The sequence below is a fragment of the Egretta garzetta genome, unplaced genomic scaffold (genome assembly GCF_000687185.1).
Source record: "Egretta garzetta isolate BGI_Z169 unplaced genomic scaffold, ASM68718v1 scaffold615, whole genome shotgun sequence".
Lineage (NCBI taxonomy): Eukaryota > Metazoa > Chordata > Aves > Pelecaniformes > Ardeidae > Egretta > Egretta garzetta.
The window spans coordinates 456,170-483,736 of record NW_009259857.1 but is presented as its reverse complement, the minus strand read 5'-3'; the positions used below and the strand labels follow the sequence as shown (position 1 = coordinate 483,736).

Below are 27,567 nucleotides of genomic sequence, written 5' to 3'. Positions count from 1 at the left end.
TTTCCTTTCATGCAGTACTTTGAATACTGAATTAAATATATTGAATTTGGCATGGCAGTATCATGATGTCTTTAAGCAAATCAAATTTTATGTTTGCTATCTAAACTACCTGATTAGTTGTTCTCCAAAAAGTATCAAAAAATTTTATCACTTCCTTTTCTTACACATTCTCCTGGATGTTGTTGAACAATATGAGTTTCAGCAGAGGTCCAGGTGGAACTCCACTGGTGACTTGCCTTCATAAGAGACCTGCAAACAGATTCCTTCAGTGGGGAAGTGAAAGAAGATAATTTCCCAGCCCAAGATTGGTGCATATTGTTTGTGAAAGGGTAGATGAGAAGCTAGTGTGAGTAGGACTGTAGTATAAAAGATCGCAGTGTTGAGAACCTTAGCTTAATCCAGTCTGTCCTTAGTTTGTTTTTTAACCTTTGTGCTGATATTCTTAGATGCATAGTCCATTGCTTTCATCTTGGGGAAATGTACCAGGTATGCAAAGCCAAGAGAGGAATGCAGAGAATCCTTCTTGTTCTCGGAATACGCTTCTGTGCTCAACATGAAGTCATGGTCCCTTGCACGGCCATCTACTCTTAAGAGGAGTAGAACTCTACTCAGTAAATAACAAAAGTTAGAAGCCTCTATACAGTCAGATAACAGAGCCTACCTTGAGTTCTGGTTTCTTTCTTTTTCCCTCTAAATGTAAACAGTCACATCAGCCTGTTGATAATTTTTTCAGAATCGCTTTCATCCTAAAACTGCTCCCATCTGTGCTTATTTCTATGTTAAAGATTTCATAACTCTAGTCTTCAGATTGCAGGGAACTATTGAATAACAGTTCCACAGCCCTCCTCTTTTTGCAGTGGAAATATAGCAGTTCTGCTATGCTTCGGGCTTTCAAACTACATTTGCAGTTCAGGTAATTTAATCCTGAATTAGTGTTTTAGAATATTGTCCTGTCATTTTCCTGACAATACTGGAGAAGGAGATAGTTTTACAAAGTTGAGTTATTATGAAACTCAGGATAAGTCCAGACATCTTAAATGTTTAGAAATTCTATTACCATTCTGGGAAAGATGCTTTGAAATTTGAAAGTGAAATGAAGCTACTCTGCAAACAAAATTGGCAAATTATTATATTTATAAACTGAAATCTTCTCGCATGAAACTGTGAGTTACCAGGGCTGTCAACTCTCCTCTTAAAATTCCCATTTCATTATTGATTAGTTCCAGAAATACTTCATAGATTGAACGGCTGCATTTTAAATGTTTCTTTGAGGTAACTGCAAGTATTCAGTATTGATGTTTAGCATCTGTATTTGCAATAAACAGAAGGAGCATTAAATTTGGATCTATACTAGTAAAATTACTTGAAAATATTTATGCTAACTCTTAGCATTTAAATAAAATGTTTTGCCTGAGCTCGTTGTGTACAAACACAACAAACGTACAGAAATTGATTTTTGCATAAATTCCTTTGTTTAGACAAATTCAACAACATATTCTATGATAAATAAGGTCAAAGCCAATTATCACTATTACTTTAGTGAATTAGCACTTCCATGTTATCAGAATAGGAAAGCTATATTTAACACCTAACTTCATTTCCTGTGAAATTTGTTTTCAAGAGGAAAACAGAAAACATTACAAGGAGTAATGGACTAGTATGCCTTTTTAATTAAGTATTGCTCCTGATGTCCATTACTGGCTGTTCTTACCCAAATGCTGGTTTTATTAACTTATTGCAAGATACGTAGTTTTCAATATGCAGCACAAGCATAGCTCAGAGCAAAATTGTGTTCTGTGCCTGTTTTTGAATAATATAGTGTTATGATATTTTTAATTTGTTCTTCATCATGACTGCATTACAAACAGGTGGTCTATATTTACACAGGTTTTGAAGTTCATTTTAACTGTTCAACTGTTAATCTGAAAAACTGAGTAAGTAAGCATTCTCTAATCACATTTACCTTAAGATACTTTGGAATTTACCAAACTTGTACAATGATAGAATTTGTCTATTCGAACCAAGTTTTTACAGGCTACTAAAAAGAGGACATTTGATAATAGTTGAGGCATTATGTCCTCTGCTTCCCAATGATCTAATAGATCCTGTAGAAATAAAGACCTCTAAAAACTCATTGCATCTTGGGCTATATATCTATCAAAGCACTAGATATTTATGCTGCAGGCTACAAGGTTGATTAAAAATATCCGAGTTAGTTTAAAACTAAATATTTTAGATAGAGTTCTGGACAGCATGTAGCTTGCATGATCTAATGCACAGCAATTGGCAGCAGAAAGGCTGCTTCTAAGTAAGCAAGATGTTTTAGATAGCTTTATGCTCCACAGTGGACCCACTTTGAGCATCTGACTAAGTTTTTCTCAGGTTGTGTGTTATTCAGGTGAGACTGCTATTAATTTAAGTTTATTTCATTGAAAGTAACTAGAAAGTAACTAAATGGTAGCACTGGTGGCAAGAGTTGCTGAAGAGACAAAGCACGCAAGAAGGCAATTTAACACAGTGATGGATAGAGGGAGAGAGAAATTTGCTAAGCAAAAAAGATGCAGAAGAATCTATAATTAGCAAACACTCCCTCACAACTTAAAATTGAAAGCTGTGGTCCTTGGTCTTTTCTCTTGGCTGCCACCAAATAATCGTGGGGCCCACTGCAGGAATAGCAAATAATGCCTGTAGAAAGATGAGAAGCTATGGCAGCTCTTGGGTCTACAGTTTCTTAGATCAATTTGGAGTTTTGTGCACTCTACAGATGTAAGTTGGGCTTTCAGTAGTTCTAGATGATGGGGTTTTTATTATCATTATCCTTTTAATATAATGTATAATTACAGTCTTTTAATTAAGATATTAAAAGAAGTTTGTATCAACTTTACTTGACTTTTTGTTACTGCGTTATGAACCAAATTTTAATTATATGTTTCCACATAAGCCTTGGTGTTCCTGTCTTATTTAATAAAGAGAATGTGGAATGAATCAGAAGTATAGCATAAAACTAGCTTTTCTGTGTTAAGGCCTCTGCCTCATTTTTTTATTGAAGCTGAAAGGTGTTTAGTGAAAAAGGCAGATAATTACAATATAAAAAAAGATAGCTAATGGTAAAGAAACATGTGTTTTTAAGTGGCAAAATTCCCTTTGCTTTTGCATCAAAGTTCCTAACTAGCCTAATGCATCAGACAAATAGTTCATTCAATTTAGCTGAATTGTTGTAACTGGACATGATTGCATATTCCTTACGTCTAGGATATGAATTTTGAAGACAAGGATGCGTTTGCAGAGTTTCTGAGTAATTGTAGATGAAGCTGAAATTAACTGAAGCTGTGCTTTGAAGAAATAAAATGGTATCCAGATAAAGAAGAGTATGATATTGGGAACCTAGGCCTCTTGAACACTTTGGACAGTTTACCCTTTCTTTGCTCATTTTCATGCCTGTACTATATGATGTTAGTAGTATTGCTCCCCAGACTTACAGTGAGACATGAAGGCATGCTGGCAGAGTTTGTAAAACACATAGTTGTCCCTTCAAAGCTCTTAATGAAGGCTTGAGGGGTACCATTTAGAATTTTTCAGAAATCAGGTGAACTGGACCACCTTTGCCATTCACAACCCTTACCACAGCCATTAGTAATTCAGATTTGTCACGGACTCCTTCATAGCTGGGGTCACTGAATTGTAGAATATGTCAGAGGGGAATTCTGGTGGGCATTTGGCTGAACTTTATTCATGTTCAATTTGTGGTCTACCTGGTTCCTTGTCTGCAAAGCTGATTTCTAGTCAGCAGAATCCCTATATTGTTATATGGGCTTAGTCTGCCCTAAGTGCAAGGCTTTTCATTTGTCTTGGTAGAATTTTATAGTTTGTCAGCCCATTCCTCCTGCTTAGAATGATCCCTCTGAAGGGCAGTCCTGCAGAAGTATACTTCCTGATCCTGGGAATTTGGTGCCAACTGCAAGATTTCTGAGGGTGCATTTTGTCTTGTCAGCCAAGTCACCAATGAAGATGTTAAACGTTATCAGCTCAGTATTGAAATCATTTGCAGTGAGCTGACCCTTAGTCTATGAAATGCGGACCACTGTCCTTTGAGCCTGAAGGTGAAGAAAGTTACTTATAGTCCACTCATGCAGTCCACACTGGCCTAGCCGGGGCCCAACAGTGTTGTAAGCGACTGCATCAAAGCCTTGCTAAAGTAAATGACATTCACTGCTGTACCATTAACCGTATGGCTCATCATTTCATAGCAGAAGCTAGTTCAGACTTGAATTTCATGCATATACTCTTCTAAATATTCCCCTCTACACAGCTGAGTGAATACAGCTTTTTCACTTCACTAGGAAGTTCTCTGATGTTAACATTGCCTGTGTCTGTCTTTTCAGCCTGCAATTTTGTTGACATTGTATTTTAAAAAAATGTATATGAAATTATCATTCACTCATTACCAGTCTCTGTATTTGAATTTGCCATCATCACAGGCTACGTAATTTGAACTTATCTAAAGTTCAAAAAAATGATCATGTAGATCAGTTTTATCCCGTAACACCACTCACAAATACCTATGTGTGCCACAGTTTCCATGGAAAACATTATTTTCAATTTAATGACATTCCATTTTTATCTTTCCTAATTTCCAGTATTGGGTGAAACTTGTGCTTGGTGATGTGCTAAACATTTACAATTGGTCTTATCATGAATCATGATTGACTTTCTTCCTCATTAGTTTTCCTGTGAGGATTTAGAAAATGTAGCGTATAATCCTCCTGTATGTTTATTGGTACTTATCAGCCTTTTATGCATTCTGCAAATTGAAAAGTCTTTGTTTGAAAGTAGTCAGTCATCGTGGTTAATTAATTGTATCTACCTTACACTTTTTAGATCTTTTAAGAAAAATACTTTTGGTGATTAAGTCAATAAATATACCAGATCATTAAAATGTCAGTGTAAGAAGGTGTCTTTTAGAGTTGCATTAAACTTGAAGGTGAGGGTGTTTGTTTTGTTCTTGGCTTTTTTCAGTGTCACTTTCAAAATCTGGGGGCATTATCTGATTATCCTGCAAATCAAAAGCTGTTGAAAGTATCCAAGTCAAAAATTGAATATAGTCTGCTAGGCAAAGTTGTCTTTGATATCAGGTCTTCTCTCCATAACTTGTTTTCCTTCTGCATCCTGGAATTAGATCAAAAGTGAGACTTACTAGAGATAGACAAACTGATTTCAAAGTGATTCAATTTTTGGCACAATTTTAGTTTAAATATCACTGCTGACATAGCTTATGGACAATATACTGCCTCTTGTCTGCCAGATGAGTGATAGGGAACCTAGGGAAGGTCTCCCTCCCAGAAAGATGGGAATGGAGAAAACTCTGATGCAAATGCTGACGACCTGTGAAGTCGGAACAAAGAGGACTTCAAGGACATATACAAACTAGGATGGATTTCTTAGCAGACAGCAAACAGTTAAATTTAAAGATGGGAGTTGGGTGATTGGTGAAACAAAAAATGTATTTTGGTGTAATTAGCCCAGGAAAGTGAATGGGATTGGTTGAGGAAAGCAAAGAAACAGATACTTGGACTGAGTCTACGTAGAACTTGCAATCCATAATAAGTAATACGTTGTCATTTTGGGGGCAGGATCAAGATGGTTGATATGGAAGATCTTGTGAAAAGCTTTCCAATTTTGCTTTAAAACAGATTCTAATGAAATTTTCTAAATATTTACTACTCCGAAGGGGTTTTTTAATTAGCCTGTTCTTATTTCACCCTACATAATCCTTTCTCTTTATTTCATTTATATTTTATAGTAAAGTTGTTCATAAATGAATTATCTATTGTATATGTGTAAGTAGATAGATGTGTCCCAAAGCTTCATCCTTTGACTTTGTGTTTTGGAATAAATTAGTGGTTATCATAAAAACTACTGTTATTTTTCTCTGACAGTATTGGTTTAATCTCTTTAATCCTTGAAGGTCTCAATTTTGCAGATTTAAACGATAGTATTCAAAATAAGTTCCTTAGATAGGAATAATTTAGGAGCTGGGTTTGTTGTTAATTTAGGGGTCATAACTTACAAAATCCTAGACATTTGAATTTAAAGCTTTTGTTTTTTTTTCTTTAAGAGAAAAGTAATAATGTGTGGGGTTTGGTTTGGGTTTTTGCAATTTTTTTTCCTTTAACACCATATTATTCTACAAACACGATGATAGGTCTTTATTTTCTTCCTTCCTCATGGGAAACTACATCTTCCATTCTAATGTAAGGAATTCCTCAGGATAGGACAGTGGAATTATTCAGTTGTTCAGCTGACAAGCCAGCTAATGCTAGTCTGTGTTCCTATTCTTGCATGATAATTTACTCATTATTTTAGCGTCACCACCATAAACTGCCTCTGGCTCAAGCAGTACTGTGTTGATGGGTGCTAAGACAGAATGCAGGAGAATTATCACTATATGCTTGCCCAGTGTTTTCTTCCTTAGGCATTTGCCATTGGCCATTATCAGTTACAGGATACTCTGTTCTGACCATGTGGGTTTTTTGATATGTATTTAGGGTGGCTTTGATATACAGCTGCGTTACTGTGATAGATCATGAACTGCACTGACAGAGCTATGGATTCTGCTTGACGTAAATTCAGACTACAGTTTGAGTTTAGACTTCAAAGGTTAATCATTGTGGTATGTGCCCCATTGGGTCTGTGGCCCCACCTGGTGTGTGTCCCCCATTCTGCCCCACCCCTTTTGCTTTTATTATTTGTCTTCAACCATACTTAGTGAAAATTGTTACCAAGGAGAAGAACTTTTCCAGACTGGGCATTTATCAACTGTCATGCAGTAGGAATTAGAATCTCTTCAGGAAAGCTGTATCTTCCTGTATCTGGAGCCTGATGAGGTGGGCCAGCTTCGTAAGCCCAGATCCTGAGGGATTCTCAAAAAAAGAATGATCTGGAGTAGGGGGAAGCGAGACTAAGTGTACTTTTCTAAAAATTTCTGAATACTTGATTTTAAAGTTTAAATCTTTATCTGCACTATGCGTTGGCTTGTTCTATGCATGACTGAGATGATAAATTGTAAAACTGCAGTCTTGGATGGGATGGTGGGAAAATTTGTATTTAAGCTATGGAAGTGTTCTAGAGATGACAGGACTTGACATTGCAGACAGCTGAATGCTGTTCCAGGTCTTGGCAAAAAGCTATACAGGGAAGGTCTGAAAAGAGTGATCTAAAGAGCAGTTTCTAGATTCTTTGGTTCATAGAAGTCTAAGTGCCATGGGTCCCTAGTGGGACTCTGGTGGATGACCTCCACAGGATACACATGGAGAGACATAATCACACTTATTGTTCTGTATTTGATAAACAAATGGAAGAGTCTAAGTAGTTATTTAGTACTGATTTATCTTGGCTAATGTATCAGTGATCGGTATTTTGAAAACTCTATTTTTCTCATCTTGGAACAAATTAAAAGGTTAGTAGCAATAGAAAACAATCTGGCTAATATTTCTGTACTTAATTGTATATAATCCTGTTATTCTGACAGCAAAGTATAGTCCAGTAGCATCTTCTAAAGGGTGTACTATTGTTCAGAATAAGATCTAAATCTGAATAAAGTATCTGAGATGAGATACTGGAGGTAAAATAAAGTGGTCACTGTCATGATCTCCCTGTTGTCCAGACTAACATACTTACTGGAATATTACAGCTCCCTTCTTGCCATGCATGAGGAGATGTGCATGTGGGAACAGGTACATCTTGCCCAAAATTGTGGCAAGGGTACAATTCATACAAACTCTGACTTGTGAGCACACTAAGTTGTGCCCCCAAGCCACAAGCTAGACATAACCGTGAACCTCCCTCCCCTTGCCCCACTCAGATAAATTTAAATAAGTAAATTCAGGATCTAAAAGAAATCAGCTGATGCTCACTTCAATATCTGGAGTTATTGCGTAAATAGTTTATCTGAATATGTTTAGGAAAGCACAAGTAGAACTAATAGGATCAGTGTGAATAGTGAGGCAGAGAAATAAAAAGGGAAGAAGTACTGGGAAGAAATAAAAGGAGATGAGAATAAAAAGAGATGAGAGGGAAGAGAGTGGGAAGAGGGAAAGGAAACTAGCGGAGCCTATTCTAAATGAATCTGAGCCTCTGTGTAACTGGGAAAGCAACTAGAAGAAAAAGCAAAAATTTATTAACAGTTTTTATATGGAAGTAAACCAGAAAAGCTGCCAAAATACTGCTTTTAAATATAACAATCTTGTGTCAAGTTGTGTATACAAACTATTTGAATGGATATTTTTTTGAGTGATTATTGATTTGCAGATAAACACTGAGGTCGTTGAGTGTCAACCTCCTTGTTTGCTTTCTATGAAGTATCATTTTCATATATTCTTTTTTTTTCCTGAAGAAAGATTTTTTTTTTTGAAGGTATTTATTGAAAAGCAATCTTTTTGTCTTTTGAGTGGAACAGATTGCATCAAATTATAGGTATTTTTCAAAGCATTTCCCTGGGGGAAAGTATCCTGTTATTAAAAGTTTTATCTGCCTTGATAAATTCCACTTTAGTTGGGCAATTCAGAAGCATTGCTTAGGCTGCTCACAGCTGCAAGTACAGCCCTGTTGTGGGAGTTTGTAGCTTGATCTGGCCCCATCACATTGCTTTCTCACTCTTCTCTGAAGTTGTTGTTGCTGCTCATTACAGATTCTGGTGCAGCAAAGGAACATTCAATGTTCTCTTCAACAGAATGATCCCTTCATATGACTTGTTTCTGTCTGCATCATTCTAAAACTGAAAAGTAAGCTACTAAATTTATAATTAACCTAAAACTCAAATGAATAAATGCAGTGTTATTGATAACTCTATTTTTGAAACAAACAAAAGCACACTGATCTTTAACTGAAGAAACATAATTAAGAAAGCAACCAAAATAAAGACTTTCACTTGAGCATTTTCTGCACTACTAATTAAATATAATCATAATTTGAAGACAGTGTTATCTGTGCAATCACATATATGCCCATAACACAAGGTCTGTGGCATGCCCAGCTTAGGGCTCCAGGTACCTTTCTCTGTTTTGTCATAAGTCTAATGAAATAAGAATATATTTACAGTGACTGTAGAAAGCAAACATATTTCTTCACCTTTCTTCCATGGGTTTACTCATTATAGTAGTCAGTATTTCCAGTATCTACAAAAAAATCCTTAAAATATGTTTTAAAATATGTATTGCTGGTGTAGATAATTTCCAGTATGCAGAAACATGTCATGAAAGAGTTGGTGAAATGCATAGAAGTTGACAAGATGCACAAAAGTATGAAACTGAAGCTGTTCAGAGACTTGGTGATGTGCATAAGGAAGTTGATGTTAATGCAATTTATAAGGAACATTAGAGAGATGTTTTGGGAATGGGGCATTACATTTGGCAAAGATGAACAACCTCCCTCCCCAGAAGAAATAGGATAGATCGTGTTGTTTTATTTACTCTTCTCCCTTCTTGAATGTGTAAGCACAGCTAAAAATGAATGTAAATAATAGTAACATGGAAAATTTCATTCAACCTAATTTCCAGAATTTTTCTGTTAGTATCTTTTTAGATGCTTTTTTTTGCTTCCATCTGTGTTTTTTAGCTTTTTTTGTATGTCTTTCTTAAATACCTTTCTCACCACCACTGCAAAGAGTCATCAATGCAATTTTTGAAGGTCTGAAGTTCAGTTGTGTGTACCTAAAAATATTAATTTCAGAAGGTTAAACACTGAGATTCCAAAAAAGGTTCTGAGACTAAATTTCACATCCCATCGATGTTGCATCAATACTTGGTAATCTTGTTTCCTGCTATTATTGTTTTTAAAAACCTATACATTTCAGTCTAATTCTGCAACATTTGTTATTAACAATAGACTAGCATAACAAGGACTATTTTTCTTTTTGAAAACAAAACATCTAAAGCTCAAGCACAGGCAGTATTTATTTACCGACAATGTCAGTGTTGCTGTGGAGAGTTATCTTATTCTCCATATTCTGAAAAAAACCCCACTTATTCTCTGCTAAAGTTACAATGGATACAAGTGTAAAGAGTTCAATGTTGCACACTAAATGAGAAAACTACTTGCAAGTCCATGAGGTTTTTTTGAAATTCTAATGCATCTCATTTGAGGTACATATGCTAAGATAGCTCAGTGATCTGCTTGAGTCTCATTTCTGCTTTATTTTTGCACAGGCCACTCTTAGCGTGTGCTCTCCTCCTGTCTTAAAAAAAAAAAAAAAATAAATAAAAAAAAATTTTCAAGGATTTTTAAAAAGTAACTATTGCTGCAAGAACAACTCTGCTTAAGAAAATGTCACCAGAAATTGTTGCAATGCTATGGATACACAGTAAGTGTGTCCACACAAATGGCTGGACATGTGAGATGTCTTAGCTGTGGGTCTCATGTCATCACATGTCAAGACATGTATCATTGGAATAGGTCATTTGGCATATTTTCTAAAACAGTGATGTAGCATTCTAGGTGAGAGGGTTTATCATATTTTCTGGACTTCTGCGGTTTCTGTTGCTTTTGGAAATATTTTTAGTGTACAACTCTTAATTAAATCTTATTAATTTTAAGTATAGCCTTTAAAATGGAAATGAAATCTGAAAATAGCAATAGGTTATTAGGAAATTAGTGTTTCATTTACTCATATTCTCTTCTAAGCATACTTTAACTTTTGTTACAACTTTGTTGGCTAGAAATGTATTGTTGTATAACTTTGAATATTGAGTCTATAAAAGTTGCAAGTTTATATATACACATAAACCTAAAATACCATATCTGACTACTTTCAGATCAGCAATTCTAGTAACATGCATCAAATCAAATTTTAACCCATCACAATAACTTTGAAATTTCCCTTAGGATTCATTGAATGATGCATAAAATCAGTTACAGAACATATTGAGAGGATATGTTAAGGTTGGGCAGGCAGTTTCAGTCTGCTGAGATGATAGTCGAAAGAGGAGGGAGAGAGATTTATTATTTGCCAGTTTGTTTACTGTCTATTCAAGAGATGCAAATTCATAAAAGCTGGAATTCCATTCTTCTTCATAAGGAGAAAGAACTAGTCTGTCAGTCAAGAGATGCAAAATTTGAGTTGTTTTGCTTATCCCTAATAAATAGTCTATGAAAATCAGGCTGCTGATGTTATGGGAGCAGATTACCGATTTCCCCTGCAATAAAAGATTTTGAAGCCATATAGATCTTGAGCTGACTTTCTTGGCCTGTGTTTTCCTGTAGGCTGAAAAAGTTCTCATAAGAATTGAATGGTGTCTGCAACTTCAAAGGATTCTCGTAACAAGCCAGTATGTGGGGTGAACCCTTTGTCTTCACTATAGTAAATATCCTTACCATAAGCAGTAGTGATACTTTTCAAAACGTGCTCGGGTTAACCTGGTATTCCTGTAGTACTGATACAAGAGTATTAGGCAAAACCTAATACATATACATATTTCTTCTTATTTTCCAAAGTGGCTTTAGCCAGATTTGAAGGGTATATCTTTACAAGTTTCTTATTTCATATGTTTCCTGTCCATAAAGCAGTTCCCCAGTTGTCTGGTCTAGTTCAGGTGTTCATATAAAGTAACTGTGATAGGGTTGTCACCTGAGAAACCTGATCAATACATTTTGGTTGTCGGTCAATGTTACTGATGCTGCACTTCTGGCAATTCTTGATCTTCTCTGATATATCAAATGAGGTGCAGCCCACAGCTGCATAGAAGCATTCTGTGGCTCAGTATACGATGACAAGGGAGTCTTAAATAATCGACGGCTCCTCATTTTTCCATGAACAGTGCTTCTGAACTATTTTTTAATTATCCTAGTGCCCTGCAGAGCAAGTGAAAGTAGATGTTTTATTGATTTTTATAAAGACTTAAGTGAATCATTATAGTACATGTTGAACTAATTTATAACTTGAGTCCTGTTGAGTTCTTTCAGCTGTGCAAATTTGTGAGAAACACAAGGTCTTGGAGGAGTTTGATGCAATAGAAATAGCAGGTGAAATTCATTTGATTAAAGTAAGAATGAATATTAAAACACATGTATAATGTGCTTTGAAATATTGTTTCATTTTATCATTTTGTGACATAGAAAATAGCAAAAACTTATTATCGCTGATTTTCATAATCGCCATAGTTCACATTTTAAAAAAAAACTTAGTTAAAAGTAAAGCACGGAAACGTTGTAAAGAAAACTTAGAGATCACATGTGCTGGGTGAATTCCATGAAAAATAAAGGTCCAGATAGTCCAATACTTTCTCTCAACCATGGACTTAAGTTGATGTCTAGAGAAGTGTAAGAATAATATCATTATACTTTGTTCATACTCTCCCAAGAGATTGTGTGATCTCTTGCTGCACGTGTAAGCTTCTGGAATCCACAATATCCTTTAGCAAAGAGGTTTTTTTCAAATCTATCCCTTCAAGCATGAAAACTACTGTCCTTTGTTTTGAACCTGGCCTCCCACTTGCTTATTTTCATGGCTTTCCAGTCTTAGGATGAACAATAAGCCGTCAATATCTTTTCCAGCTTTTCCATGACAGCCATGATTTTCTAGGCTTCTGTCAAAGCCCTTTACATCATCTGTTTTGTAAAAGAAAAATCCAAGCATATTTGATCATTTTTCATATTTAAATGGCTCTACACCTTTATCATGGTTGTTTTTCCTCTGAGTTCTTATCTACTTTACCCAGAGCTGCATATGGTATTTTTGTGGACAAATCACGGAGCAAAGTTATGGTTTTTTTGTTTGCTTTTAGTTCCTTTCTGAAGAATTCCTGATCTTAGATTGTAATGTTTCTCTGTTAAGGAGAGCAGGGTTGATAAAGCTACTTATCATCACTCCACTGTCTCTCTCCTGCCAAGTCAACTTACAGCCCATTGATCTAGATTCGAAGGATTGCTTTTGCTGTTGTATAATACTTTCCCTCTCCATTGAATTTATCTACCGTTTTATTGTTCAGGTTCTCAGTCTCATAAAGTCCTTGAGCTGCTTCTCACAGTCTACATTCATTCTTACTACTTCAAAGAACCATTAAAAATATAGACTTTGCTTTAATGGTACACACTTTATTAGTGCACATATCTATAAACTTTTGTAGGATATAATTGTCTATAGTTTATTTAGTCCTTTTACTTCAGCTGGGTTTTAATTTTTTTTAAATAAATTTGCTTATGTGGTCATTTTTGGTCCTAAAAAGATCAGAAAATGAAAGCTGTTTCAATAACAAATGAATTTTATGCTAAATTCACTAAAGCAAGGGGTCAGCTGACATATGCTCCTTTATCCTGATTTTTAAAACTGGAAGCATTCTTAATGTTTCTAGGTATTTGACTAAAGAATACTGCATTCCATGTTTGTTAGAGGAAATAGAAACCGTAGGTTTTTTGCTTCGCATTTGTCTTTCAGCTTTAAGTTCTTCCATTAAAAAATGTTTCCTAGCATGACCTATCAATCACTCTCCATTAAATCTCATCGATTAGTATTATAGATAAATTCAGAAAGGATTGTGTTTTCTTTTATGGTTTCTGTTAATGTTCTTTATGGAATTGGTTTGTACAGGACTTCATAAAAACATGAGCTATTACAGTATTATAGTTGTCAACAAAAAATTATTTTCAAATCTCTTGTCAGCAAAGATGAAGGATGAATAAATGTTAATTATAATGGTAAGTCTGTCAAAAGCATTTGGTTTTGAATAACAACCATATTGCTGCAATATAAAAGTAGAATCCTCTGCTATGCTGCCCAGAAGGCTGGAAATAAGACCTCCTGAATTTTAATCCAAGCTCTGCAGCTAAAACATTAAGGAGTCTTGAAAAAGTTATTTATGCTTTTTTCTTGTGTGTGCTGTTAAATGGATTATGAGAACAGAAAGACTGCCTTGCTGGCATAATACCCTAGAAAACAGCCACTCACGAACCATGTTCTGTTGCTTCTCGTACTGAAACATTCTACTAAATATGGGAATAATATGTTTACAACAAATTCAAAGCAGAAGATACAGCAGAAAATGACAAAATTAGTCATGTTAATGGTGATGTGTGCTGACTTTAAAATTGCTGTAAAAGAACAGCAAAATGACACTGATTAAAAAGCTTTTGTTATGTCATTTTGAGGAAAGTGGGATCAATGCCAGAAGAGGAAAAGGCATATTACCTAGCTGCATTTCAGCTATTTCAAGCCACCAAGTAATGCTATCCATTAAGTACAGAGCTTACTGTAGTCCATGGACAAAAGGCTGCTTTGCCTGGTTTTAAAATGTGATTGCTTTTAAATGAGGTTTGAAATAGGCAAACAAAATAAATACAGGCTTGATGTTGTCTTAATTTTAGATAGTGGGTACCGGTCTGCATAATGTTCATTAGTTTAGACTCGGAAGAGTGTTTTGTGGCTGCTATGAATAAATACACACAACTTATGTAAGTAAATGAGAAGGTTCAAATTGTACATTTGTTAATGGAGTTAAATTAACTGACACAGTCTGCAGCTGCATGAGATCTTCCTCCCTTTAATAGATAATGTGTTATAAAGTGATATACAAAGTCCCAATATAACATTTCCTCATACATTTCAGCTTTCAAAAACTTTTTATTCAGAGTGATATTCTGGCTTTTCTTTATGGTCATAAGATACAGTAAGGAACCACTTAATCTCAAGAAATTTCATATGCTTCAGTGTTTCTGTATTCAGTATTCTGAGATCACAAATGAGTTTTATGATTGTGTACAGTCCCCTACAGACTGTTTTGGGCCATCAAAGATTATTTTTTTTTCATGTATAGGGAGAGAACTGAAAAGCTCAACTTTTACTATGTATTCTTTAACTTCTTCAGAAAACTCAAATAAATCCATTGTTACAACTCTTTATAAATGTGCTCTATCTAGAGCCTCAGTGTTCTATGTTATGCGCGTGAACTCGTCGTACTCAGGATTAAGAACAGAGAAAGGCTGATCAAAGCACTGCACAGCTATCACTGTCTTTTTTTTTCCCCTAGCACTACCCTACCCATCCTAAAATGTTTTAAAAATACAGTGCTATCATTTTATCTTTTGGCTTACAAGAATATTTATATAGTCTTTTTTTTTCGAAGAATGACAGCCAAAGAGGTGCTTATGGTAAGGTTTCATTATTGATTTATCCCTGTTGCTGTTGAGATGTTTTTGCAAAATTTCAGCATTGAAAACTCCTTTTCCCTGCCTTTCACAGTTTAATTAGTAAATATTGGGCAAACTAAGAAAACTGAAGCATTTACACTCTATTCTGATTGATCATAATTTGCAGGATTGTAATACCTTCCTCAGAATTATTTATTTTTAGCTGCTTTTGTTTCTGTTGGTCAATAAATTTTAAAAATTTTCTGAAGGTGAGCTGCACGTGGAGCTAAAAGCTTTATAAGTGAACACACTCGCTGTGTATGTCTTCATGTATTTTAGGTTGTAAGCTATTTAAGGAAAGCTATTTGAATGCATTTTCTCTGTCTTCCAAAAATTTCTGTCTATGGGACATGTGACACATGAACAAATACTTCAAGCTTAAAAACAAAAGTAACAATGATATATGTAGTAGTGATATACATCAATGATAGGACATATTGCAACAAAAAACATACCCCAAAACCACAGAAGACATCTGATAACTGTCCAATTTCTTTGCTGATTGTCCTGGTTTGGGCTGGGGTAGAGTTCGTTTTCTTCCTAGTAGCTGGCACAGTGCTATGTTTTGAATTTAGGATGAGAAGAATGTTGATAACTCACTGATGTTTTAGTTGTTGCTGAGCAGTGCTCAAACCAGTCAAGGACTTTTCAGCTTCCCCTGCTCTGCCAGGGGAACAAGAAGCTGGGAGAGGGCCCAGCCAGGACAGCTGACCCCAACTGGCCAAAGGGCTATTCCAGACTATAGGATGTCATACTGGGGGGGAGTTGGCCGGGGGAGAGGGAAGAGGGCAGGGGGGGAAGACTTGCAGTCATTGCTCAGGGACAGGCAGGTCATCAGTTGGTGGGTGGTGAGCAATTGCATTGTGCATCACTTGCTTTGTGTATTTTTATTACTAATAGCATTATTATTACTGCTCCTATTTTACTTCATTTTATATCCATTATGAAACTGTTCTTATCTCAACCCACGGGTTTTCTCTTCCAATTTTCTCCCCCATCCCACCAGATGCAAGGAGTGAGCGAGCAGCTATGTAGTGCTTAGCTGCTGGCTGGGGTTAAACCACAACACCGATTCAGTAGGAGTGATGTTATTTTGCATTGGTTTCAGTAAGTTCTGAAGATAGTTTAGAAAGATATCAGAAAGATATTTATATCAGAAAGTATTTAGAAAATGATAATAGAAAAACTGATTTTAATTTGATCTAATTTTAACTGAAGGACAAACAGAAGTAGGTCTATAACATAGGCTCTAGATAACTAAAGAGAAGCAATGAGAAAAGAAGTACTTTCATCTTTTTCAGTAAACCACTTGGTATGATGCCACATGAGAACCTGTTCAGTCAATGAAAACACTGGGAGTTTGTAGAGAAATCATAAAATTAATCAGGAGCTGGCTGAAAGGGAGGTGATATGTGTTCAATGAAATACAAAAATGTCACTTTGAGAAGGAGTTGTTACTGAAGTTCTCCAGTGACCATCTGGGAAGGAAACTTATTTAATGCTTTCATTAATACTTTGACCAAAAAAAAAAAAAAATAAGAGAAGCCTCTCCAAGACCAAGATTTGGGACACATCACCAGAACAGAGAAATGTTGGATTACTATAGTAGAGGAATTGGGCAACCTTGAAGCTTGGCACAGTAAAAGTGAGATGAAAGGTAGTGTTACAAAGTGCAAGATCTTATACTTGGTTAATAGTAAGAAATTATACTTAAAGCTGAGAACTAGTGCAAGATCTTATACTTGGTTAATAGTAAGAAATTATACTTAAAGCTGAGAACTAATCTACTGGAAAGAGCAGAGTAAAAGAAAGCCGGGGAGGCCTGTCTATCACAGGGCAACTGTGAGAAACCAGATGAGATCAATGTGGAAATGGCGATTGCATTCTACAGGCATATTGACTGAAGTCTTTCAGGAAAAGGTATGGATTAGTTGATAAACTGCACTTTTTTTCATTCAAAATATTGTGTACAGTTTTATTTCATGTGTTTTCAAGAAGGATAAAATCAAGCTGCATCAAATACAGTGATAACTTCAGTAACAAAAAACATGATGGGAAGAACCAGAAGAACTTGACTCGGTACCATTAACCAGAATGAAGGGTAGGGGAGTTTGCAGAATGGCTGTAGCAGCCAGGAGATATGTCAAACCCTCTCCACTATCTCACACAAGTTCCTCAACAAACGAGGAGTGTCTTATATTTAAACCATTAGGTTTTTTTCAGTCTTGGGCATTTCTGAGCCCTTCTGAGTTCTTTTTTTCCTGGTCACTGTTAATGTCTTAAAATGTCTTCTCAGTAGTTAACACTTACTCTGTTTTCACCACTTTTGTCCTCTTTTATAATCACCTCTTTTATGTTATTTCCAACCAGATATTTTTACAGAGCTGCTTGTAGCCTGTTCTGTTGTCCACATCTCCTAACTGTACCCTTAGCTTTTATTTAAATGGGTTTCTTTTGGGTTTTTGTTTGCTTTTCTCCCCTTTATCTGAAAGAACATACCCAGGGGCTGTTTGTAGGTACGAACCAGGGATGCATGTCAGACTGATATTGCATCTGGAGGAGTTACAAACAAACTCATTAATACGGTGTACCATAGTAACATTCATGCTTCTGATAACGACAAGCTATAGAAGGTAAAACCTTACTGGCTACTTATATATAATGTTACTGCTCTGTAAACAACAGTACCTTTTTTTTTTTTTTTTTTTTTTGCTTAGTGTTGGTATTTGTAAACTGAATTCATATCGCTTCCAGTTTTTCCAAACCTTTACTCTTTTTCATTTAAAATTAAACAAACAAAATGTATGAAGCTAAACTTTAAAGAATTACCATTGCTTTACAAGGACAACATGGAGAGAAAGCTAGGAGTCATCCTAGCAGGTGGTATCTCCCAGTGCCATGGCTTCAGTCTCTGGCAAAAAAGTATTTGCTCTCAGAACCAGGTTTATTTTAGGGAGGAAAGAAGAGACGGTAAATGCATCATTTAGTTCCTAGGCCTATGGTTTCTGTTTCCAAAGGGATGTCAGGCTCTGAGAGGTGCTGCCCGGTGCGCCTCAGAGTTACCTGTCAAAGAGCTCTGCGCCGCTCCAGGTACTGCTCTGTCAGCTTAGGGCTTTTTCAGTTGGGTGGTTCTTTTTTTTTCCCAGATAAGGAGAAAATATATGCAATGGTTTTCTCTTTAGAAAATAAAAAAAGTTATAACTTAGATACTTTTTCCTAGAAATTAATAATGTAAAATATACACAATTGTGTAATATATGAAGGTTTTTTTTACTTAAATGTTGTTCAGTATCTTGTGGGAAAACAGTGATTCTAGTGCTTTTTTTAGAGTGGGGGTTTCTTCATAACTTTTAAGAAATATGTAATATTAGTATGTTTACCACTTCCAGGTAGGACAACTGTTTCTTAATTTTATTACATTTTGCATTTGGCTGTTTTATTACAATATAGGCGTGTGATAGAAGTAAATGGAATATGAAAATATTGTATTGAAGTTTGAGAATTATTTCAATAATTCTTAGGTAATTCCTCTGGCAAAATTAGTGTTATTATCTTACATTATTATTGTAACCATAACTTATTATTTATGGCAAGGCTATCATTGCTATTAAAAATAAGGCAGTTTAAAAAAAAATCAGATGAACTGTTAGCATCAACAAAATAATACAGCAATGCCTCTGATTTCAGAATGCTATCTTTGCTAAGGTAGCAAATGTTAAGTTTGACATTTGATAGATGTTCCCTTTTGTAGTGTTGCACTCTGATTAAAATTACAAACACGTCTGGAATAGTTACTGGCCTTCTGTATACAGGCATCCATAGTAATACTGGAGTTAACTGAAAAAAGGCTTTGAAATCTTGTAGAACTTAAATTGGCTATCCCAGTTTATCATGTGAGGCTTAGCACTTTTCATAGAGGGCCCTACAGCACAGGCTGATTTCATGATTGTTACTTCATGACCTTCCTAAATTAAATAGTGACTTTGGAAACCACAGATAACTATCCTTTTATAAACGGAGTATCAGGATATTTATCTACCCTTTGAGATCTTTCAACAGTGAATTCAACAAAGCAGCAAAATATCTATACTATCAGTTTTCTACCAGAAAATTTCAGTAGCCATGCAGTTATGTCTCGTAAAGTCTGCCTGATAGAGGCACTGAAGAACCATCTCCTATAACATTGGAGCTGAAATGCTTCTGATGATGCGGTTAATTTTAAAACCTACAGTAAATAAACCAATATTCAACCTAATTCATACATTTCCTTTTCCTTAGTGTAACAAATGGCATCAGAGAATGCATCTAGTTGGAAAAAAATGGGTCACTCATTTGCATATGTCTGGTGGGCAGTATCACTTGAGTTTTGAGTCATAGAATATTCATTCTGGAAAAGAATCAGGTTTTTTTAGTCTAAAGATAAAATTAATATTTTTAATCACACAAAATTGAACCATTTAGTCTAATTCTAGAACAATAAAACTTTCTTTCCTGAAGATATTGAGGTGCCTCTCTGATGCTTGCATTTGGAAAAAAAAAAATTATGTTAATTACAAAGTATGGCTTTTATGAGGCTAAAAAGAGCTGTAAAGGATCTTAGCTTGCTTATAAGTTGCTGCTTTGCTTTAATGGAAGGATTACTGTCTCCCTTATATGAAATTAATTTGGTAATTAAAAGAGAATAGTTATATGATGCCTTTTGTAGTTGCTTAAAAAATGAAAGATAAAAAATGTAGAGATTTTTCATGCTTTAGCAGCTGAGTGTAAAAATTGCTATTTTGATGATCTTTAATTCCTATATAGCTCTTTTGTATAATATGACAAAATCCTTATAAACATGGAATTTTAATAGGTTATGTTTAATCAGGCACACCGCAAGTAAAAAGACAACTCTCAGCTGTTCAGCCTCTAACCTATAGGCAATTACACAAGAGGAAAGAGTATACAGTGTCCTCAAATTAATGTGTATAATTCTTTTTTTATGTTAGTGTCCAAATGAGTTGTGGGTTGTGGGGCATAGTGAAGTGGCCTTCTATTAACATCAGAGCTGTTTAGTACAAAGATTAGCAGAGAAAGTTTCAAGGTCTGGACTCCCATCACACATGTCTAAATTTTTAAAACTTTATTTGAAAACTCGAATAATGAGGAACTTCTGGTTAACCTGAAAAATTATAATTTTTTCCCCTTGGATTAAAATGAACATGGCTGCTCACATTTTTTTGTTTTCTTGTTGAAATTTGTCCAGTTACTTTGGTTTTAGTTTGTGTTATGACACAAAGGTAGTTTCTGAAGTCATGCTTTACTTTTTTGTGATATGAGATACCAGAGGCAATAAAAAAATAGGGGGAAATGTACTTCCCATACTGTTAGGTTGAAAGGGTTGAGAGTACTTCTCTACTAATATTAATTTTATTTACTTGGTTTTGCATCTAGTAGATTTGTTCCAAAATTGTATGACAAAGGTTTCCTTAAATTAAATATAAAAATACATTTCCTTTAAAGGCTGCATACTCCGTATTTACCAGTATGTTTGTTCATATTGAATTTAATTTCATTAGGATTTTCTTTTAACTTATAAAATGTATTTTGTATTGCAATTACATTTTTTTTTTGATGTTTCACATACCATGCCATAAACTATGTTCATTGTCATGGGATATTAAGTGAGTTTGAATTTGCTGTGCTGGTGTTAATTTGAGAAATGCTGGATAATTTTAAAGAGCAATGTTGAAATTTCTTTATGATTCAAACAATACCTGTGAATGTGAAAAAGCAATTTTGTGTTCCTCAAATTTCTCATTTTGATTGAATTTTCTTATGTGCATGCGTCCTTGCAGAACATGAGCGTTTGCTTGTATTGGTGGTGGTTTTTCTACAAAATGTTTTAGCAATTTGTCTGTCTTCAAGAAAAAAACAAAACATACACACTCCAATCCCCCAAAAACCCCTATGACACACTTTTGAAACTGCCTCCCCTAAATGTACTGTTTTACAGATATTTTACATTGGGTTATTTTAGGTAATAATAAATTAAAAGTGGCTGGGGAAGCCTTGTGAAACAGCTTAACAGCACTATCAATTTCTACTGTGTTGCACAATAAATGCAAAAGAATAGGTGGCAAATATTCGTGGATTGAGATAATTCACAGTATTTCAGGTGATGTGCTGCATCTACTTCAGGTTTGTCTTTCACTGTTATACAGTATTGTACTCTGTACTTCTACCAGGTGCTGTAATCCATCCTGGTGGTTGTTTCTGTTCCTTGGCAGACAGAGCAGTTTCAGAATTGATGCAATGAAGTGCTCTGGTTTTTTCAGTTCTGTTCTCCCCCCGCCCCCCCCCGTCTTTTAATCTTTTTTTTTTTTTTCCTATATTTGCAGAGATTTATTCAAGTACACAAATATTTATTATTCTGGCTCTTAATTTCTGCAGTAGTTGTAAAAGGAATCATGTTTCACCAGAGAAATGTAGTAGAAATTATTTTAACACTTTTTTTTTTTTTTAAATGACATTAACTAATGTGTTTGGATGATGATTAATGAGTTTTCTTCTGAGACTGAAATGGGAAGGATTACTAATGCCAGTTTGATCTGGAAACCATGTTTTCACTGATAGCAAGGAAAAAGCCCCATAAAAACTGGTTTACAGAAAAGGAATCTTATACTTTAATTTTATATTCTGAATGCAGAATTCACTTTGTCCATGTTGGTTTCAGCCCTTTATGTTTTGTACTCTGAGCTCCCTTTGTATTTTTCTTTTCTGGAAATGAACTCATATGACTGACTTCTAGCAGTACTGCCATCTTCATTCAGACGAAGGTGCTGACTACTCCATTGCATTGGCCTCAACTGTCAAATAACTTCTGGTTATTTGTGTCTGCCTTTGAATACACTGTCATGTTTATTACAGTCTTACCTCTGAAATTCATTTTCATGTTAAATGCATCTTTTCTTACAGGGTGATACTTGTCAGTCAATTTAATTGAAATGTCATGCTGACCTTTATTTGAAATGCTCTGAACTTCCTATGGCTGTTGGAAGTTCTTTTTGCTTTGATTCCAATTAAAATTCTTAAATTACCAGTGTAGAAAAACTGCATGCTAATTAACCTTATGAAATTGCCTGCTAATTAATCTTACAAACAATATATCTTTGCAGAGGTAGTTCAGCTGAGTCTGCCTGAAGATCAAAAACTAAGCATCACTTCAGCAACAGTGGGGCAAAGTGCTGTCTTAAGTTGTGCGATCCAGGGAACTCTGAGACCTCCCATCATCTGGAAGAGGAACAACGTTGTTCTGAACAGCTTAGACTTGGAAGATATCAATGTAAGTAAGAGAAAGCTCTATGTAACAACTTACTGTCAAAACTTTTCATAAAGAATAGAAAAGCAATATGTAACAAGCTCCACAATCCTGATGTTTCAAAGAAAACAAATGGAAATTATATGCCTGTCCAACTCGGTCTGTTTTTATTTTGCTCTGTATTCAAACCCTTGTTGTTAAATATAGAGAAAACATGTCTCACAGGCCAGTCATTTAAAAGAATGAATATAGCAATAAAAGCACATGAGGACAAAATTGCAGCCCAAAATAGAGTCAGCATTATGCATTCAGGATTATACAGTCTTCAAACATCTAAAAGAAAAAAGAAATCTGTGAAATGAGTATTTTAAGTAATGCATAGTGACTTAGTACAAACAGAACATAGTAACAGCCTTATCTTCTAATAATTCAATAAAAATGTGGTCTTTTCCAAAATAAGTATTTTACTACAAAACTGGTTGGTTTGCTCATTCCTCCAAATATTCAGCAGTGCACATGGTACTTCTCAAAGAGTCACCGGTGAATGTAACTTAGAAATCTTTTTTTTTTAAGAAGGCAAATATTTGCCTCCTACCTTTGCCACAACCTCAAAATATGAAGCAAAATAGAAAATGAGAAACATTATTACATCTTCTGACAAAACTCTAAAAATAAGCTTTCAGCTTTATTTTGTTTGCTTGTGGGTATGTTTACTTTGCTTTGGCCTTTTTATATTAGCGAAGCTATAAATGTGGACAAACCGTTACATCGGGAGTTGTACTTGCTCTCTGACTCAGGTGAGTCCAAAATCTCTGGAGCTGTTATGTGCGTAGAATATCGGCACAATCAATTATCTAGTTTGTTTATTTAATTTTCTTGTGAATGCCGTTAATTTCGAAGGCAGCAATTGTACTCGCACATCACCTTTGTTTTGTTTGCTGTCTTTACATTAATTCTGTTTGTAAATTGAGCTTCCTCACGCAGTGTTTTGTAAAATAAAGGGTAGTTTCAAAGCGCATCTTGCTTGAATGGTAGGTTTAAGTCGCTTGAGAGGCTTAGGATAAAACCGGCATCCTCTGAAAAGTTCTCAGTTAAATAATTGTTGCTTTTGTTAATTTGGTACTAATCATATGACTGACATTCCAAAGTGTCTTGCCTACATTCACAAGCTCCTTTCTGCAATATTGGTTAGCTTTCTGTAAATATTCATGATGCTCGTAAATAATGATTTGGAGTTCTTACTAATCACTTCTAAGTATAATACATGGCATGAGCTGTAGATAGAAACAGGAACGTGCATCTGGACACAGAGAAATAAAAGGGAAGTGATGAATGGAAATAATGAAGCTAACAGCTCAGTTTCAAACTGAAAGGTTCAGTTGACTGTATTTGCAGATGTGAAAAGAGCAAGTGTTTGCAAAGCCTGATACATACATTTTGAGTATGGAAAAAAAAAAAACCAACCCCACCCAAAACCAATAGAGAAAACTTCTTGTGCCGGCTGCTGGTACCCAGGTGTTGGCTGTGGGGGTGGCCTCTGCAGGAAGAGGCCAGGGGCTGCCCTGTGCTGGGCACAGCCAGTTCCAGAGGGTTCCAATGGACCCACCACAGGGCACAGCTGAGCCCCTCGGCCACACTCCTGGCACCTCTGCGGAAACATTAAAAAAAGGGCATAAAACACCAGAGAGAGAGAGAGAGGAATAGAGTGAGACTAAAATGAGTGAGAAATAGCAGAGGGAAGTCCAAGGCTGGAGGAGCAGGAGGTGCTTCATGATGGAGCAGATATCCACAGCAGCCGCACTGGAGCAGGTTTATCTTGAAGGACTTCAGCCCCTGGAGAGTCCTGGCTGGAGCAGGTGAAAAGGGTGAGAAGAAGGGAGATGCTAAGAGAAACTGCTGGGTATTGACCATACCCTTCCAACCCTCTACACCACTCAGGTGGAGGGTAAAGGAGTCGGGAGTGAAGGAATGAAGTCGTGCCTGGGGAAGAGGGGGAGGAAAGCTGTTGTTTTAATAATGTATGCCTTTTTGTTTCCCACCACCCAAATTAGTAATGACTTTTTTATTTTAGTTGGCAGTAAATTAAGCTAAATTTCCCAAGGTTGAGTCTGTTTTGCCCATCATGGTAATTAGTAAGCAATCTCCCTGCCTTTTTCTCAACCCATGAGCTTTCTCATTCATGTTCCTCTTATTTGCTCCCCCTGTCCTGCTGTGGGGGGTAGAGGAGGAATGAGTAAGTGAGCAGCTGGGTGGGAGTCTGGCTATTAGCCAGGGCCAACCTGGCATACATCTGAAGTACTTAGCACAGCTGGAAGCGAGTCAAGTATGGAATTTTTGAAAACTCACGGGATGCCCAATTTGAAGTCAGACTGCAGTGGTGATCAGATGTTCAAAGCAAAGTTGAAATTGCTAGAATTTGCTAGATTTGTTTATATTTAATAGGAAGAATGTGTGACAGTGTACTGGATTGACAGCCCACAAACATGAAAAGCAAGGTCTGCAGTGTTACCTGAGTGCCGGGATGATTCTCTGTGTGCCTTTTGTGTGCAGGTACACAAGAACTGTAAAGGGAGCAAAAGCTTCCAGTGTCAGGAGCGCCTAATTGTGAAGATGAATGTATTCATCATTTATTTGTTAGCTTAAGAAAAACATAAACTGGAATGCTTGGAAGTCTTTATAAGCAAAAACTATGTTATAGTTTAGTCCTTTAATATTAACAGTTTAGTTATGATTCAAATCTAGAAAGAGAGTGACAGATCCCATATCCACTAAAATTAATAGCACTCAAATATATGTAGGTGATATTAATCTAGTATTTCTTTGTAGATAAACTAACAAAGGGTGGAAGAAAGAGCTAATGGAGTCTTGATACAAAAAAAAAAAAAAAAAAAAAAAAAAAAAAAGAATGGTCATAAAAACATTGAGTAAAATTAGCCCCCAGAGTCTTTTTTCTTCAAAATTTATGTTACATGTTTCACTATGTGCACTGACTTATTCCCCTGTATTTATTTCTAGATCTTTCCTTAGTTTTTGTTTTTTTTTTTTCCTTCCATATTTCTTTGGTTATTCCATACCTTCCTGAACCTTGTTCATCATACATTCCCTATTTGGTCCTTACAGTTTCACATTTACTTAAAAGTTGTTATGTAGCCATACTTTAGAATCTATTCAGGCAATTTAATAAAAATAAAACATTGGGGGAAAAGAAAAATAATTGGACAAAAAAGAGAGTTGTTTTATATTTGACTGTGGAAAATGAATTTAGAACATAAATAAATATTAACTTCAAAGGAACAAATGTAGAGGGAAACATAGCGTGCTCCAGTTTATCTAGCAATTTAACCACCAAAGAATGTGTTGTGCTTATTCAGGCAATTTTAAACATTCAAAACCCCTAAGTCCTTGCATAATTTAAGGTGTCCCCAGAGGCAACGTTCTCTAGGCTAGATTATAAACTACAATCATGTTTGCCTAACTCTGGGAATTATTAATTTACTCAGTTATACAAGAACCACATCCGTGCATCTGACGACTAATAATGTTGTGTAAATAGTAGTATACTTTATGAAAAAACATGACAAGTACTGCCCTGGGAAGATAGATAAATACATTTTTTCAGCAAAATGCATCAGAGATCATCCTAACCGGAAATCAGCACATACATAGGAAACCAAACAGACTAAGCAGTAGTGACAATGTAATTTTGTAAACCATAGCAAGTGCTCATACTTAGAAATTAAATTTTTGCACTATGCAGTTCTCAATATGAGTTAAGCTATTCACTTCAGGGAGGGACAAACTCAGAACGATATAATGGCCTAGTGTTTTGCCAAATGGAAAAATGCAACAAGTAGCAGCAGAAGAGTCTAAGTCTAAACTCAAATTTTGGCTGTTGAATTTCTATTTTATTGAAAAAATAATCTACTCCTCTACTGAAAATATACAAGGTATATGTCTAGGGCTGTCAGCTGTGGAGTGGCTAAGAGCCAGTCTTAAATAATGAATAGTGTTATATACTCTAAGATATTTTAAAGAAAAATTAAGAAATACCATTTAACTTTCAAATGTTGATAATGAAAATTGAATTTAAGTAGTGCATTTAAGAATTATGAAATAACTTAGAGAACACTACGAAGTGTGTGGTCAGATATTAGTAGTGTTGCTGATAATATCCAGTTGATAATTTTAGAAGTCCTTAGTACTCCTCAACTCTTCTTATGGCACTTACAATTACTATTTGTAGAAGTAATGCATCTTTGTTACTGATCTTCCTCTCATTGAAACTAATAGGAGTCAGGGATAATCAGCATCCATCTGAATGAAACCATGAAAAATCATATGCCTCTGCAAATTTTACTTAAATTATAATATAATTGTGCTGTGACTCACTACAGAATTGATATCACAGGACATTTTGCTGAAATTTTAGTACACATCTAGAAAGGCTTTTTTTCCTGCTGTTATCCTGTATCTTACATTTCTTCACTTACTTCTCTGAATATGTTTTTATCTAACTTATTATTCATTACAGAAAATAATTCTCCCTTACGGAAAATTTAAAAATAGCAGATTGTTCTTCCGAAATCCAATATGTATTTCTGTTTTTTATGTTAGTTCATGCACTTTTTAAATGGTTTTTGTATCTCATTTTACTTTATTCTTTTTCTCAACTTTTTCCTTCAGTTTTGCCTTCAACTTCTTCCCTATATCTGTCAGCAGTCGCACTTTTCTTGCAAGATGTCTGCCCTTTGTTCTTAAATTTATAAAAGATCTACTTAGATGACTTGTCAACATGCAAAGTTTAACATCTGCTAACATACTTAAATTAGTAATTTTTTTAAAAGAGTTCAACTTTTACTTTTTGATAAAAGCTCATGATATCTTTCTTTAGACTACCTTCATGGGAAGCATGTAATATTTCCATTTTGGTGTTTTTGAAGTTGCATCTAGATTATCTTTCTGTTAAAACTTCTAATTTGTTCATCTTATTAAAATTAATTCACAGATTACAGTTTTACCTTTTTGGGTATCATTCAGCAGTCTGCGTTCTCTTTTTTTATCTTTCCCCTCTTCCTCTTCCCCTCCCTCTCCCC

General features: G+C 35.3%; 1 protein-coding gene across 3 annotated transcripts in view; it reads left to right on the top strand.

Moving 5' to 3' along the window:
- FSTL5 (follistatin like 5) overlaps positions 1–27,567 on the top strand; it is a 310,918-nt gene that overhangs the window by 186,072 nt on the left and 97,279 nt on the right. For all 3 annotated transcript variants that reach the window (XM_009639992.2, XM_009639990.2, XM_009639989.2), the window contains exon 6: positions 22,332–22,498. In XM_009639992.2, the coding sequence (XP_009638287.1) occupies positions 22,332–22,498 (167 nt within the window). The remainder of the gene's footprint in view (positions 1–22,331; positions 22,499–27,567) is intronic.